Below are 16,355 nucleotides of genomic sequence, written 5' to 3'. Positions count from 1 at the left end.
AATCCAATAGAGCGCATTTACTGAGGGGAAAAATTGAATTTTTTGAGTAAAATGCGGTTTTTGAGTGAGAAAAAAGGATTTTTGTGCAAATTTTCACTCTAAAAATAGACTTTTCGGGTAAAATGACACGTTTCAGCTCAAAAAATGCGGTTTTTTCAATTCTAAAATGAAAAAAACCGTTTCAGAGCGAATTTTTACTCCAAAATTCAGGTTTTTCAAATAATATTACAAATTTCAGCCCAAAATTTTGGTTTAAGTCACAAAACTTTAGATTTTTCGAGTTTTGGTGCGAAATTTCCAATTTTAAGAGTAAAAATCCAGTTTCAGAGCGAATTTTTACTCTAAAATTCCAATTTTTCGGGTAAATTTTACAAATTACCGTTTTTGGTTCGAAAAATTAGAATATAACTGTAAAAGTACCGATTTTTCGGGTTTTGGTTCAAAATTTTGGATTTTGACAGAAAAAATACGATTTTAGAGCGAATTTGCACACAAAAACGAAAAAAAAAGCAAATTTCCGATTTTAGCAGTAAAAAATACGGTTTTAGAGCGAATTTGCACATAAAAATGGAAAAAGTGAAATTCCAACAAAAAAAAATGAAAAAGCCAATTAATAATAATAAGCCATTCGTCTCAAATGCATCAAATCATCAATAATATGATATCTTCCGACTCCGAGTCTCCTGGCCAAATCAGTTTTATCGTAGAGTGAGAGATGAAGATACTGTTCCACAACGTCTCCATCAATCAGATTTCTCGCATTCCGCCCGTTTACAATCGGTTGGGCGGGACGGGCGGAACGAGCTCCTTTGATATGAAGACCAGCGATTTGAGGGGTGACACTTCCGATGAATGTTTGAAGGAAATGAAGACGTCGATAGGATTTCTCAGAGAGTGGACGAACGAAACCGAATGAACCGTCCAGTGATCCGAATATTGTTGACATTCTCTGCTCTACTGACTCCTTTTCTTCATCCGATTGCAAGTTGAGAAGGGAGGTGTGGCCTGGAATAATTTCTTGTTGAAAATCACATTTTTAGACTTCAAACTAGTTTTCGTGGGAAAAAACAGTCATTTTGAGTCAAAAATCAGCTTTTTAGAGCAATTTTGAGCATAAGGAAAGTTTGCTGAGGCTAAGCGATTTTTGCTGAGGCTAACTGAGATTTTGCTGAGGCTAACTGGGATTTTGCTGAGGCTAAGGAAAGTTTGCTGAGGCTACATTTTCAGACCGAAAATTGTCGAATAAGAGATAAAATCAGTTGAATGTCTCCTCTTTAACATTAAAAAAACGCGTCAAAGTCACCCCTGACACATTTTTGAATCGAAAATCGTGAAAAGAGACAGATGACTTTGACGCGTTTTTTGAGCCTAACAACGCGTAAAAGTCACGCCAGCCGTTCAAATTCGCGATTTCAAACAGATTTTTCCCCAAATTTCGCACCTTTCACATTCAAAAGCGTCAAAGACACGCCAGTCACTTTTTTAGGCTCAATTTTGCGATTTTTAATCGGATTTTCTCTCAAAACCCCCAAAAATTCTCACCTTTAACTCTCAAAAACGCGTTAACATTAGTTCCAATATTCATAGCCGCCCGGACCGTCAACCGCTCCCCTCCATTCGATTCAGGCGCTTCGGGTGAGTAGTTGAACAGTGTGATATTACCATTCTCATCACTCAACAAGAATCCCAAATGCGCTCCATCGACAACGAATTGGGCGGCCATCGGGGGTTTCGCAGTACGACGATCGTCACGGGATGCGATGGACATTGCCTTATTCTCCTCCTGGAATCGAATCAGTGACATCGATTCTCTAGCGTCACACGCCAAGGCGATAGTTCTCAATGAGTGAAGTTGATAGACGTAATAGTGCATATCCAAGAACGATAATCCCATCAAATCATTGTCTTTAAACTGCCAAATGAACACTTTCTGTCCCATTCCAGACAACAAAAGCCCGTTGATAGCACATAGACCAGTCACTGGACCCTTTTGCTCCTTGTCAAACAACACTTTTATCTTTCGATTCGATGTCGGTTGATCCGGTTCAGGGACTACTTCAATCACTTCGCATAGAATGATTCGACCACGAACCAACACTTCCTCACCGTAGTTGTTGACGGTGCCGACGGCGAGATACGTTTCGACACCGCTGATTGTGGATTCAGATCTGGAATAAAGAATCAAAGTTAGCCTCAGTAAAATCTCAGTTAGCCTCAGCAAAATCTCAGTTAGCCTCAGCAAAATCTCAGTTAGCCTCAGCAAAATCTCAGTTAGCCTCAGCAAAATCTCAGTTAGCCTCAGCAAAATCTCAGTTAGCCTCAGCAAAATCTTAGCCTCAGCAAAAATTGCGTAGCCTCAGTTTTAAATTCTGAGAAAACGCGTCAAAGACACCCCAGACACTGAAAATGTGTCTGAAAGCGCTAAAAATCGGATCAAAAACGCGTTATGGGCTAAAAATGCTTCTTTATTCAATTTCTATGATTTCGGAAGCTCAAAAACGCGTCAAAGACACCCTTGACAATTGAAAAAAACTGGGAAATAAGGTTCATTGATCCGGAAGACAGGTCTTGGAACCTCAAAAACGCGTCAAAGTCACGCCAGATGTTAAAAGAGATCTAGATATGAAAAACGAAGCATATTGGTGCTGAATCTGCTGAAAATGCTAAAAATTCGATAAAAATGAGTATAAACAGTTCAAAACGCGCCAAGAGACACCCCAGCCTTGACTGAAATTGCTGGAAATCAGTAGAAAACGCGTTTTCTGGATCAAAATCTATAATTTTTGGCTGAAAATAGAGATAAACTCACTTCAACGAGACATCTTCACACGCGGTGACCGCTTCCATATCCTCAAATTCGATTTCAGTATTTGGGACTGCTTTCCAGTCTTGTGATGAGAAAAGCTGAAAATGATACGAATTTTGTCTGGAAATGATAAAAATTTAAGATTTCTAATGTATTTTCAGCCTCAAACTTCCAATTTACTACATTTTCAGTCCAAAATCCGCTATTTTCCGTTTTTTGGCTCATTTTTCACTGAAATTCATAAATTTTCAGCCAGATTTTTATAGTTTTTCATGAATTTTTAAGAGAAAAATGCCATTTTTGCTAAATTTTCGGTGTTTTTGACAAGTTTTGGCTCATTTTCAGTCATTTTTAGTCATTTTCCACCCATTTTCACAGTAAATTTGCATATTTTCCACTCACATTCAACGTATATTTCGGGGGTGCTGGCAACACGAAATTCTCATCTTTCTCATGAATTTCCTCCTGTTTATCATCGTTCATCACCACCCAAATCTTATTCGACGGCTTCGGAATCGACGAAACAACGACGTAGACATCAGAATTCATCAGATATCGGACGTTATGAATCGTCCGTCCCACTTCAATTTTCTTCATTGGATACGGCATTTCGTAGTCGAAATCTGGATGCATTCGGGCGATACGAAGCTCCGATTTCTGTTGAGTCATGTAGACGAAACCGTGGAGTACGTTCTCGTTGTTGAATGGGGTGAATGCTCTGGAAATTGACGAAATTGGGGTGGAAATGACCTAAAAATGGGGAATTTAATTGAAAACCGGTTTTAAAATAGGAAAAACCTGGAAGAAATCGCATATTTTTGATGAAAAATGGGTAAACTAGTTGGATTTTTCCAGGAAATACACTGAAAACTGTCAAAAAATTTTGAAATTTTCAAAATTTTCAGATTTCTGATAGGTTTTGTGATAGAAAATGGGTAAAATTGTTGGGTTTGAGAATTTTTTTGAGAATTTGCTGAGGCTAACTGAGAATTTGCTGAGGCTAACTGAGATTTTGCTGAGGCTAACTGAGAATTTGCTGAGGCTAACTGAGATTTTGCTGAGGCTAACTGAGATTTTGCTGAGGCTAACTTTTTGCTGAGGCTAACTGAGATTTTGCTGAGGCTAACTTTTTGCTGAGGCTAACTGAGATTTTGCTGAGGCTAACTTTTTGCTGAGGCTAATATCAAAAATTACAGTTAAAAAGAGAATTTCCCCCCGATTCTAAACTCACTTAATAGGTCCATCGATGGTCATTTGATGTGTCTGCATTCCACCCCATGCTCCATAAACCACTAGTGTTGGTACAGCTCCTCCAATCATTACTCCATTATTAATTGAGGAAATCCGTTCGAATGGATGGATCAATGTGTATCGTTTACCATTCTCAACTTCCATTTCGAACTGAAATTGGAAAAATAATGATTTTCAGTCATTTTCAGCCAATTTTTCTCATAAAAAGTCAGTTTTCAACATGAAAATTCCGAATTTTCAGCCATTTTCGACGAATTTCAGCCGATTTTTTCTCATTTCTCTTCGGAAACCCTTACCGGTGCCCTCTTTCCATCAGAATTCAAATGAGACGACGTGCGGAGACATATGAAATGTGGCAATTTACGGAAAGCGATTCCAAGATGGCCTGCTTGTGGATTGTAATGAGAGAACATTTCATACATCACTACTTGCTCATCGACAATTGCCATCAATACTGGATGAGATTGGTTTATTCCCATTCCAACAATCTGTGCCTCCATGACTCTCTCACACAACTTCTTCATCTCCGTCGTCAACTGATCCTCATCAGCAGCCGTCTCTTTCGCCGCCTGTTGAGCTTTCGCTTTCCGTTCTTTCTCCTCTTCGTCCGTCGTCATATCCATCAGAAGTTCCGGAACATTCGAGAATCGACCGATTTGATAAACGAGTTCCATATCAGGGAGGGAATGGATCGAGAGACGTCCGTTGTCATGGGCAACCATTAGCCAGTGCGTGATGGACGCTGGAAAGAAAGAAATTTGAAATTTTTCAGAATCTAGCCTACTGTAGACTATCCTGGATTCAAAAATGAGAAATTGGTGATTTTTCCAATTCTGTATAGGCTACAGTACCCTATAATTGTATTTTTTGCGTCAAAAACTAAAAAAAGACCATGGAGTACTGTAGCTTATACAGAATTCAAAAATCACCAAGTTTTCTTACAAAAAATAGGGGTTTTCAGCCAAAAACTATCTTAACTTTCACGAAAAATTGGTAATTACAGTATAGAATCCTGAGAAGTCAAAAAAATATCGTGATTTTTAATTAAAAACTGCGTTTTTGGCTCAAAAAAGTTTTTAGTCGTCTGAAATGATTTTCAGCTGTTTTCAAAACGTACAATAAGTCCTCGTCGGATCAATTGCATCCGACTGTTCTCCTCCTCTACTCGACATTATTGCATCATGTCCCAATCGTCTCCTTTTTCTCGTATTCTGCAGTTTCGATGTTTCTCCATCTGAAAATAAGAGGAAATATGACAAGATTTTAGAAGGAAACATCGGGTTTTTCGTCAGATTCTCCCGATTTTGAGGTGTGAAAACCTTCAGAAATGGTGATTTTGAGTCAAAAACATGAATTTCCCAATTTCTGACAATTGAAACAGCTGTAAATCATGCGATTTTCAGTTTTTAGGTTAAAAAATCCAGAAATCTCCGAAAATCATGTTTTTGAACAGTTTTTTTCCAGTTTTCCAGGAACTTCGATGTAAAAACCATCGAAAACACACCAAAAACGGTCCGAAACCAGGAATTTCGAATTCCACAACTATGCAAGTGCGCTATACTGGATTTTTATAGATTTTCCGAGTTTTTGGCAAAAAATGAGCCGAAAACTAAATTTTTTTGAATTTTGCCACGACGTAAGCGAGCTCTACTGCACGCTGATCGATTGTAGTGCTTTTTCGAGGTTTTTGATGGTTTTTGAGCGGATTTTCTGATTTTCTGACGCAAAAACCTCTGAATATCCAGTTTTAGAAGCCAAAAACGATTTTTTATAGGAATTCCGACGGATTTTAAAATGTTCTGATCCAAAAATCTCCAAAAATCATAGTTTTGGACTGATTTTTTCCAGTTTTCTAGGGATTTCGGTCTAAAAACCACCAAAAATCATATTTTTCCGCGCATTTTCAGCATCTCTACCCACTTCCAGCCCCTCCTCCTCCATTCTGTTCCATTCCATCGTCATCTTCATCCACAGCGTCTCCATACAAGAAATCATCATCCTCTCCATACAACAACGCCTCCTCATTCACCTCTTTCTTGATATTCACAACTGGATGAGAATTTTCAGATTTTTCAGATTTTTCAGCCGAATCACCACTAGGCCCCGCCCTCTTTTCAGAATATTTCATGATTTGAGAAGCGTCAGTATACACTGAAATCGAAGTGAGTTGTGTGGCTGCATTATGAGCGATAAACGTGGCAAATGGCGTCTGGGATATATCGATTTCTCTCAATTGAACGTATGGTGCCATCACCAATTCGTAGAGAAGAGGCCGCCCGTTTTGAGTGAGAACTGCCACGTATGGATCCTGAATGGACGCTTGGACGACTGGGAAATTCGAATCGATATGAACTTCTTGCATTTGTTGACCGTCGGTCACCAAGGCGATGCATGTTGATGTCACCTGGAAGAAATAAAGTTGAAATTTGGAGGAATTCAGGCTGAAAATTAAGAATTTTGGGCTTCGGAGCGCCCCCAGGAAGTCAAAAATCGAGGCTTTTGGGCTCAAAATCGGAATTTCCAGGTTGAAAATTCAGAATTTTGGACCAAAAATGGGGATTTTTGGCTTCGAGGTGACCCCAGGAAGCAGAAAATCGAGATTTCCAGGTTGAAAATTCAGCATTTTGGTACAAAATATTGGGATTTTTGCCTTGCGAAGTGAAAAATCGAGGTTTTGGAGACCAGAAATTAGTTTTTGAGCGGAAAATCGGGATTTTCGGGTGAAAATTGAGAATTTTTGAACAGAAAATTGAGATTTTCGATTCTGGGGAGGCAAAAATTGGGATTTCTGAGTGAAAACAGATATTTGGGGACCAAAAATTAGATTTTTGACAAGAAAATTGGGGTGAAATGACTGAAATTGAAAATTCAGTCTTCTCTATCAAAAATCGGTTTTCTAACTGAAAATTTCGCTTGAACATCTGAAAATCCGTGCAAAAAACATTTTTTTGAGCTTAAAAACTACAAAATTCAACTTTGAAACCCTAGTTTCCAGTCTAAACATCAAATTTTCAGTCATTTCAGCCGAAAAATCCACTCCTAATGCAAAAATCCCCAATTTCAGTCATTTTTCGACCAAGAAAATCGAATTTTAACGTTCCAAACGTCAATTTTCACTCTATTTTGTGTTACCTGGACAGCAAGTGCCCCCTGTGACAACTCTCCGGCAGCAACTGTCGGCTCATTCGTCACAAATAATTGTTCCTCCAATTCGACCAATTCCTCTCCCAATTCCAGTACTAAAGTGGATCGAACACGAGAAACTATCAAATATTTATGAGATTCATTCTCTTTACGTCCAACCGCCCATAGTTGTTCGGCTCCTTCCAGTCTGAAAATCACATTTTTCCAGAAAAAACCAGCTGAAAATCGTATTTTTCTGATAAAAATAAGCTGAAAATCGTGTTTTTCTAATAAAAATGAGGTGAAAATCTCATTTTTCCAATTAAAATGTCTTGAAAATCTCATTTTTCCAATTAAAACGTGCTGAAAATCGTGTTTTCCATCTGAAACTCACATCGAACTCGTAATAATTTCGGGTCTCAGTGATCTCTGATGTACACACAATGCTCCATTCTTTCCGTGTCCACTGGCGGTTACCTAGAATTGAGGAAATCGCATTTTTTGTTGAAAATCAGATTTATTAGACTTGAAACTAGTTTTTCGTCGAAAAAACAGCCATTTTGAGCCAAAAATCAGATTTTTAGAGCAATTTTGAGGCTACTTTTTCGACTTTTTTCTCAAATTTTCCCTATTTCAGAACGAAAGTTTTAAATTGGCTTATATCCTATTAAGCACTTCTCAACACGCTGATTACGAATATGTAATTCAATTTTGTAAAATTGCACATTTTTCAAGAGACAAAATCAATTTTTGACCCAATTTTTATGTGTATCATTCATTCGGTGTTGAGAAGTACCAAATAGAATATGAGGCAATCCGAAAATTCGTTCATAAATAGGGAAAATTTGAAAAAAAAAAAGTGAACAAAAAATTAGCCTCAGCAAAATCTCAGTTAGCCTCAGCAAAAATCTCAGTTAGCCTCAGCAAAATCTCAGTTAGCCTCAGCAAATCTCAGTTAGCCTCAGCAAAAAAGTTAGCCTCAGCAAAAAAATTAGCCTCAGCAAAATCTCAGTTAGCCTCAGTAAAATCTCAGTTAGCCTCAGCAAAATCTCAGTTAGCCTCAGCAAAAATCGCTTAGCCTCAGCAAAAAAGTTAGCCTCAGCAAAATCTCAGTTAGCCTCAGCAAAAATCGCTTAGCCTCAGCAAAAAAGTTAGCCTCAGCAAAATCTCAGTTAGCCTCAGCAAAACCTCAGTTAGCCTCAGCAAAATCTCAGTTAGCCTCAGCAAACTTCCCTTAGCCTCAACAGTCCTCTAAAAAGCTGATTTTTGGCTCAAAATCATTGTTTTTTCGATAAAAATGGTCATTTTTTAGCTATTTTCAGTTCAAAATTACCAAATCAAAAACCGGATCCCTTCTCTTCATCTCCGCCAAATCACTACTCATATAATTCGGCCGTCCAAAGCACATCGACTTGACAGGTCCCACATTTCTCAACCTATCCAACTCTCTGAATTCCAATGACTCCAGAATCTGTTCCTCATCGTCGTTCAATTGCATTTCAATGGCTCCACCGTACAATTCCATATCATCCTCATCCAACTCAATTTCCCCGGGATCTTTCTCAATTTTCTGTCGTTTCGCTGATTCTTTTGTCATTTTCAGCAGTGTATACTCAACTAATTGTGAGTCTCCTAATCTGGATCCAATAAAAAGGTGTCCCGGTGCACATACAGTAAGACAATACGCAATCGACGTCTCCCAAACCCTACTAAACTCCATCGATTTGACAGTTGCACCACCAGATGACGTCACCAGTCTCAGCAAATACAGTACCCCGTCCCGCCCACCGACTGCGATCCGCCCATCTTCCATGTACACAGAAGTGGCACAATCTAGCGTCATTTTCAGATGTTTCATGTCTTTCAGAGGGAATTTCGTGAATCCATCATAACAAGAGTTGAGGACGACACCGCACGGAGGGACCGCCTGATTCAGATAGACGATTGTGTTGGAACCGAAGACGAGAGCACCGCCCAGAGGTTTTGGAATGGGAAGGAGAGAGGTACAGTCCATTGGGAGATTCGCTGTCTGCCAGACGACTGCGAATTGACGATCGACAATGTTCACGGAGACACCCATTATGCACATTGTGTCGTATCGGACGCAGGCTCTGGAATAATAGCATTTTGAATGAAAATTGGTTGGAAACAACTGAAAACAGCTGTAAAGTTGAAGAAAAATCCGTTTTTTTTGCTTGAAATCGGCTAAAAACGGCTAAAAATGGCTGAAAATGCGATGAAATTGAAGAAAATCGGGATTTTTTAGGTGAAATTTGGTTGAAAATAACTGAAAATTTGAAGAAAATCGGGGATTTTAACTCGAAAATTGCTGAAAATTTGAAGAAAAATGTGTTTTTTGCTTCAACTCGGCTAAAAATGACCTGAAGTTGCTTAAAATCCGATTTGAGAAAAAAGAACAATTTTTGCTTGAAAACGGCTAAAAATGACCATAAAAAGCTGGAAATCCAGTAAAATTGAAGAAAATCAGAGTTTTTAAGCCCTAAAATGACAATTTTTAGTGAAAATCGACTCGAAAAGCTGGGAAATCGGCTAAAAATGGCCTTAAACAGCTGAAAACCAGGTAAAATTGAAGAAAATCGGGGATTTGACTCGAAAATTGCTGAAAATTTGAAGAAAATGCGATTTTTTGCTTGAAAACGGCTAAAAATGGCTGAAAATCCGATAAAATTGAAATAAATCGGGTTTTTTTACCCCGAAAATCCCAATTTTTGGGGTCAAATCGGCTCAAAGCTCTGGAAAATTGGCTAGAAAAGCCTAAAAACAGTGAATTCAATTGAGTTTCAGTCGTTTTCAGTTGGTTTTGTGCAACTTTCAGCAAATTTCGGACGAATTCGACCGATTTTTAGAGGGAAAATTGGAGGTTTTTGGTGGAAATTGCTTGGAACGGCTAAAAATGGTGTTCAATATCTGAAAATCCGATAAACTTGAAGAAAATCGGGTGTTTTTAGCTCGAAAATCGCTGCTTTAGATGAGAATCGGCTCAAAAATCAGGAAAATCGGCTAGAAAAGCTTAAAAAAGTGACTTTTTTCACAATCCCGACCGATTTTCAGACATTTTCAGCCGATTTCAGCTGATTTTTAGCCTATTTCAATTGAATTTCGGTCATTTTCAGCTGATTTTCAGCTATTTAAGGCTATGTTTGCGGAATTCAATTTGATTTTCAGCCATATTCAGCCTGGAACAGCTTGATTAGACTTGAAATCGCTTCGTTTAAGGCAAAATCGGTTCTGATTGTCTGAAATTGGCAGAAAATCGACTAAAAATCGGTTCAACCGGCTTAAATAGCTGAAAACCAGGACCTCAACCGATTTGCAGCTTTTTAAGTCTAATTTTGAGTTATTATCAGCTATTTTCAGTCATTTTCTGAAGTTTAAGCCGATATAACGCCGATTTCTTTGCAGCCAAATTCAGCCATTTCCAACAATTTCTAGCCACCTATTAGCCGATTTTCAGCTATTCAAGACTATTTTTCAGCCGTTTTTAGCCGGTTTTGTGCCATTTTTAGCCTATTTTAAGCCGATTTCTATCCACTACCAACCTTCCAGGAGTAGTCTGTAATGGTTCATACAAAAACAGAATAGTAGGTTCATAGTATCCATCCAAAAACACCATATCCGCAACATTATCCAACCGTGGATCGATTTGTTTCAATGGAATGATATAAGAGAGAATTCGTTTCGAGTTCTCATGAAACGGAAGAATTGCAATATGTTTTCCGTAGACTAAAGACGCCGCACATCGATTCGATGGATCTGTTCGGACGATGGGAGGATGGAAATAATTGATGAATCCATCACGGAGATACTCATTTTCAAATGCATGAAGGGAGATCGTTTGCATATTTCTCTCCTTTTCATTCACTGCCACTATCGAGAGCTTCGCGTCGTCAAATGCCATTAGGATTGAGTCTTGATCAGGCAGTTCTGGAAATATTGAGATATAGGAGGGGTTAGAGGGCTGAAAATTGTGATTTTTAGATTGAAAACAAAAAAAAGAGATTATGGACAGTTTTAGAGCTAGAAATCGAGTTTTTACGGTTAAAATAAGCGATTTTCAGCTAAAATCTTAAAAACGAGGGCTTTTGGTTGGGTAGTTCTGGAATTATAAATTGAGATAGGAGGGGGTTGAAAATTGCGATTTTTGGAGCTGAAACCGAAAAAAAACGAGATTCCAGGGATTTTTAAAGCTAGAAATCGACTTTTTTGGGATTAAAAAAAAGGATTTTCAGCTCAAAAAAAGGTATTTTGGGTTAAAAAGCCTTAAAATCTCAAAAACGAGAGCTTTTGGTCGGGTAGTTCTGAAATTTTAGATTGAGATATAGGAGGGGTTAGAGGGGTGAAAATTGAGATTTTTAGATTGAAAACAAAAAAACTAGACTCTAGGGAGTTTTAAAGTCAAAAATCGACTTTTTTGGGTTGAAAAGTGGTTTTTGAGTTCAAAAATCGAGTATTTACTAATAAAAAATGTCCTGAAATCCTAGAAAAAAGGATTTAAAGTCGGAAAATTGCGATTTTTGGGGCTGAATAAAAAAAACGAGATTCTAGTGGGTTTTAGAGTCAAAAATCGACTTTTTGGGTTAAAAAGTGGTTTTTAAGTCAAAAAACTGTGTATTTTCCTATTAAAAATCTCCTGAAATGCTAAAAACGAGGATTTTTGGTCTGGCAGTTCTGCAATTAGAGATTTAAATAGGTTAGAGGGCTGAAAATATCGATTTTTGGGGTGGAAGCCAGATATTTTCAGAGTCAAAATTGACTTTGAGGGGTAAAAAAAGATTTTCAAGTCAAAAATCCAGCTGAAACGGTTTTTGCCGTTTTTTGGGAAAAAAGTGCTTTTTTCAGATAAAACCGACTTTTCAGAGATTCTAGAGGGTTTCAGAGTCAAAAATCAACTCTTTGGGGTTAAAAAGAGCGATTTTCAAGTCAAAAACCTAGAAAAAAGGCGAAAAACTCACGTGGAACCCTTGCAACAGCAACCGAGAGACATTTATTGAGTAATCTGCATGAGAACATACACTCCAACTTTGTCTTCTGTTGCCACTCATCACTATCTTCTCCTGGTTCTTTCAATACGTATGGATTCACTCGGAAGATACGAAGGAATTTGGCTCCGATTGTCAACAACTGGAATCCTGTGTCTGCAAATAAGAGGGATTTTTAGGCAAAAAATGGGGGTTTTTGGGCTTGAAAATGGGGTGTTAGGGTGAAAAATCGGGTTTTGAACTCGAAAATGGAGTTTTAAAGTGAAAAAAATAGGTTTTTCGACCTGAAATTAGCATTTTATGGCAAAAAATCGGGGTTTTGAACTCAAAAATGCAGTTTTAAGGTAAAAATTGAGTTTTGAGATTAAAAATAGGGGTTTTTGGGCTTGAAAATGATATTTTAGGGCGAAAAATGGGGGTTTTGAACTCAAAAATCGGGTTTTTGAACTCGAAAACGTGTTTTTCAGACTTGAAAATGGCTAAAAATTCGATTTTCACCGACAAAATGATAATTCTACCTTGGAAACCAGTCAAAATATCGAGTTTTACTTCTGAAAATGGATTTTTAGTGAAAAAAACCAATTTTAAATTGAAAATTAATAAATTATGATGATTTTTCAACCGGAAAATAGGAAAATTCAGATTTTTCTGCTCAAAAATTGAGTTTTCTATGTAAAAACTCAATTTCTAGTGCAGAAATTCAATTTCTATCGCAAAAACCAAGTTTTGGTTTAAAAAATCGATTTTTCAGAGTTTTAATCGAGAAAGAGCTGAAAAAACTGATTTTTGAGCTGAAAATGCATATATTTTGGGTTTTTCTGTTCAAAAATTGAGTTATCCTGGTAAAAACTCAATTTCTGGTGCAGAAATTCAAACAACCAAGTTTTAGAATGAAAAAATCGATTTTTCCTAGTTTTATGTTCAAAAAAAAAACTGAAAAATCTGATTTTTGAGCTGAAAATACATAGATTTTGGTTTTTTTGAGTCGAAAATCCAGTTTTCCTGAGAAATTAATTTCTAGAACGGAAATTCGAAAATCTGAGTTTCGGAAAATCTTGATTATTTCTAGTTTTTAGTCGAGAAAATGCTGAAATTTTTGATTTTTGAGCTGAAAATACATATTTCTTATTTTTTCTAGCCAAAATTGAGTTTTCCTGGTAAAAACTCGATTTCTATTGCAGAAATTCAAAAACTGAGTTTTTCATCGATTTTTACGGTTTTCGAGTAGTAAAATAGCTGAAAAATCACATTTTCATACTCTGAAATCAAAATTTTTGACGTTTTTAGCTCAAAATTTTACCACCAAAAAATTTTTCCTAAGTTTTGCGTAATTTTTCACTTTTTTTCGGATAATTTCACATTTCCTTCAATTCTCAACACTTACTCTCTCCCGGCAAAAATTTTCCATATGCCGAATAGTTGATTGCTGTGGAATCATCGGTTTCCCGGAGGTATCCATACATTACACCTGAAAAATCACTAAAATCTACAAAAAACGGGTGAAAATCAAGGTTTTAACATGAGAAATAGTGATTTTATTGTGTTTTTCAACTAAAAAATGTGGAAAAAATCACGAAAAACGACTGAAAATGGTGTAAAATGAGTATTTTTTTGCTGAAACGAATTCAAAAGCTCTCTGTCGTGTCTGGCGTCTCTCACTCTCTCGCACGTGCAAATGGAGCGCGTTTGCATTAGTCAATTGGAAAATGGGTTTTCAAAGTAAGAAATCAACGAAATAGAGATTTTCCGAGGGGGAAAATAAGGAATTCAAGTCGAAAATTGAAAAATACAGCAAAAATATTGTAAAATCAGAGGAAAATTGCGAAAATTCAATAAAAAACATTTTTAAAATCAAATAATGAACTTCAAATCATTATATCTTCTTTCAAATTTGCTCTATCGCATTGATTTTTGGCTCATTATAACCGCCTAGTCTTGGTCTTCAAAAACACAATGAACGTCAATTAGTATTGTCGACTGAGTAACCTCCAAACATCGATTTTTCCCAGTGGCCCTTGTATTGGGCAGATGCATCATATGGCAAACAGTTATTGAGGTCAAAATGGGACTTCTCACAAATCTTAATTGAAGCATTACATTTTTCGAATTCCCGAAATCATTAGCTTTCATTTGATACCCATATCGACATATTTTGGACAAGTTTGATTTTTTTTTACTTTTTGGAGCAGAGGCCGCGACGCGACACGCGCCGCATTAACACCAAAATTTCCAATGTGGGCGATACGGGTATCAAATGAAAGCTAGAGATGCCAGGAGTTTGAAAAATGACTTTTCTAGCTGGTTTTATAATGTTTCTACAACAAAGAACACAGTTTTTTAAAAATTATCAATTTTATTAAATTATCATTAATTATCACAGAATCAAACAGGATTTTTTCTAGGTTTCAAAGGTTTTTAAGGGAATATACTTGAGAAAAAATTATCAAATTATCACACAAATAAATTAGTTCTCCGAATCGACCAACTCTTCGATTTCCTCTCCATTCCTCAGCATGACACTCATCGTCTTGATGTTCCGTTGAGCCTGCTTCTTCTCCTCCTCATCTCCAAACTCCAATGCATTATCCAATCGATTGAAAAGTCTCCTTTTGACTTGTCTTGATCTGAATCCGTATGATTTGTTGTTGGACTCCTCGAGGAGTCCCCTCAACTTCTCAATCTCCTTTTCCTTCTCCTCTCGAAGCACCTCCATGTTGTGAGCCATATTGTCCCTTCTCATCTTAAAATGTTCCTTCATTTCCTCAATTTCTTCTTCTTTTTCCAGTTTTTCATCCTGAGCTTCTTCCAGTTTCTCCACCATCTCTTTCGAGTATTCCTCGAATTTCTCATTCGTCTCCTCAATCTCCGCCTCCAGTCTCTCTGTTTCTTGTTTCAACTGGTCAAAGTCTCCAACTAATTGATTCCAGTCTTCTACCAATTGTCGATATTTGACATCAGACTCTTCCAGTTGTCTCACTTGCTCACGGAGCTCCTCGTTCTCTCTCTCCTTCTCTTCTAACAATCCATTGTACTCATCCACCACCAATCGATAATTCTCTTGAGATCGAAGCTCCGCCTCCTGGAGTTGCTGAACTTGTCGAAGGAGTTGTTCGTTCTCCTCTCTCAATCTATCCATCTCCTTGTTATCTTGTGCTGGATACGGGCGGCCACGAGTTGTCCTGTAAAATCGATATTTAGACTCTTTTCATTTCATATCATCTAGTTTTGGATGGTTTCAAAAATTAGATGCGACGCGTGTTGCGTCGCTACTCGATACGGGTACCAAATCATACTCTAGACTACTAGATAAAACCCCCAAACTTAACCCAATCTGCCGAATTTTATGATATTCAGACTCCTCAAACTCTTAGCTTTCATTTGATACCCATATCGCTTTTATTTGGTTCAAATTGAAAATTTCGAATTCATGCGTCGCGGCTCGGTTAAAACCAAACGTATCGGAAATTGGTCGATATTAGTATCAAATGAAAGGTAATGTGACGTAGAGTTCAAAAATGTTATTTTCAAAAAGTTTCAACTTACATCTTGTGACTGGCCTCCGAGTTACGTTGGCGCATCTTTCTGCTTTCGGTAGCTGGTGTCGACGACATATTTCTAGATTCTGAAGGTTATAAGGTTATGAAGTAAAAATGAGAAAAACAAGGAAGGAAGGTACAGCATACACAACAAAAAAGGAAGAATGAGAGAATACAATACAGATTTCTTGTGAGTGTGAGAGCAATGAAGGACGCAGATAGGTTTCCCAGGAAACTAGGTCATTTCACATAGTTAGTGAACAGTTAACATATAGTATATATTCACTAACTATGTGAAATGACCTAGTTCCCTGGGAAACCAGCCCTCATTGCTCGCACTCCCAAGGTTTGTTCTTTAAGAGACACTTTCTGTACTGATCAACAACCTAAGGCCAACAGTCCATGGAACACATCGGAAAGCGCATTTAGCCTATTTGAGATTTCAATATTATGGGTCCCTATGATGATCTTATTAAAGAATAAGGCTCCGCCCCCTTTTACATATGGAAGAGAGACGTGAAAGTGAAAAAAAAACTAATTATTTTCCTTTAGTTGTCAAGGCCCGGGAAAATTGACGCGAAAGTCAAATTTTCTGAAAAACAGTCACATTTTCGATGAAAAATTGGAAAATAATGGAAA

The 16,355-nt window shown here is 37.4% G+C and overlaps 3 protein-coding genes across 3 annotated transcripts; 1 reads left to right on the top strand and 2 right to left on the bottom strand.

Moving 5' to 3' along the window:
* Positions 1–610: 610 nt before the first annotated feature.
* GCK72_016073 (uncharacterized protein) lies at positions 611–13,643 on the bottom strand (the record flags this gene model as incomplete). The annotated part of the gene is made up of 14 exons (XM_053731307.1): positions 611–1,005; positions 1,543–2,168; positions 2,810–2,904; positions 3,209–3,524; positions 4,038–4,207; positions 4,354–4,799; positions 5,175–5,291; positions 5,978–6,461; positions 7,190–7,388; positions 7,575–7,657; positions 8,514–9,291; positions 10,741–11,125; positions 12,154–12,336; positions 13,565–13,643. The coding sequence occupies 14 exons, from the start codon at positions 13,641–13,643 to the stop codon at positions 611–613; spliced, it is 4,356 nt and encodes a 1,451-aa protein (XP_053586079.1).
* Positions 8,683–9,311, top strand: GCK72_016074 (uncharacterized protein; the record flags this gene model as incomplete). The annotated part of the gene is made up of 2 exons (XM_053731308.1): positions 8,683–9,003; positions 9,048–9,311. 2 exons carry the CDS (start codon positions 8,683–8,685, stop codon positions 9,309–9,311), a joined length of 585 nt encoding a protein of 194 aa, XP_053586080.1.
* A 1,001-nt stretch (positions 13,644–14,644) lies between the features above and the next one.
* Positions 14,645–15,791, bottom strand: GCK72_016072 (uncharacterized protein; the record flags this gene model as incomplete). The annotated part of the gene is made up of 2 exons (XM_053731306.1): positions 14,645–15,359; positions 15,724–15,791. The coding sequence occupies 2 exons, from the start codon at positions 15,789–15,791 to the stop codon at positions 14,645–14,647; spliced, it is 783 nt and encodes a 260-aa protein (XP_053586078.1).
* Positions 15,792–16,355: the final 564 nt, after the last annotated feature.

Source organism: Caenorhabditis remanei, chromosome IV, assembly GCF_010183535.1.
Source record: "Caenorhabditis remanei strain PX506 chromosome IV, whole genome shotgun sequence".
Taxonomy (NCBI): domain Eukaryota; kingdom Metazoa; phylum Nematoda; class Chromadorea; order Rhabditida; family Rhabditidae; genus Caenorhabditis; species Caenorhabditis remanei.
The sequence above is the reverse complement of the archived record's forward strand: the minus strand, read 5'-3'. Positions and strand labels throughout refer to the sequence as shown.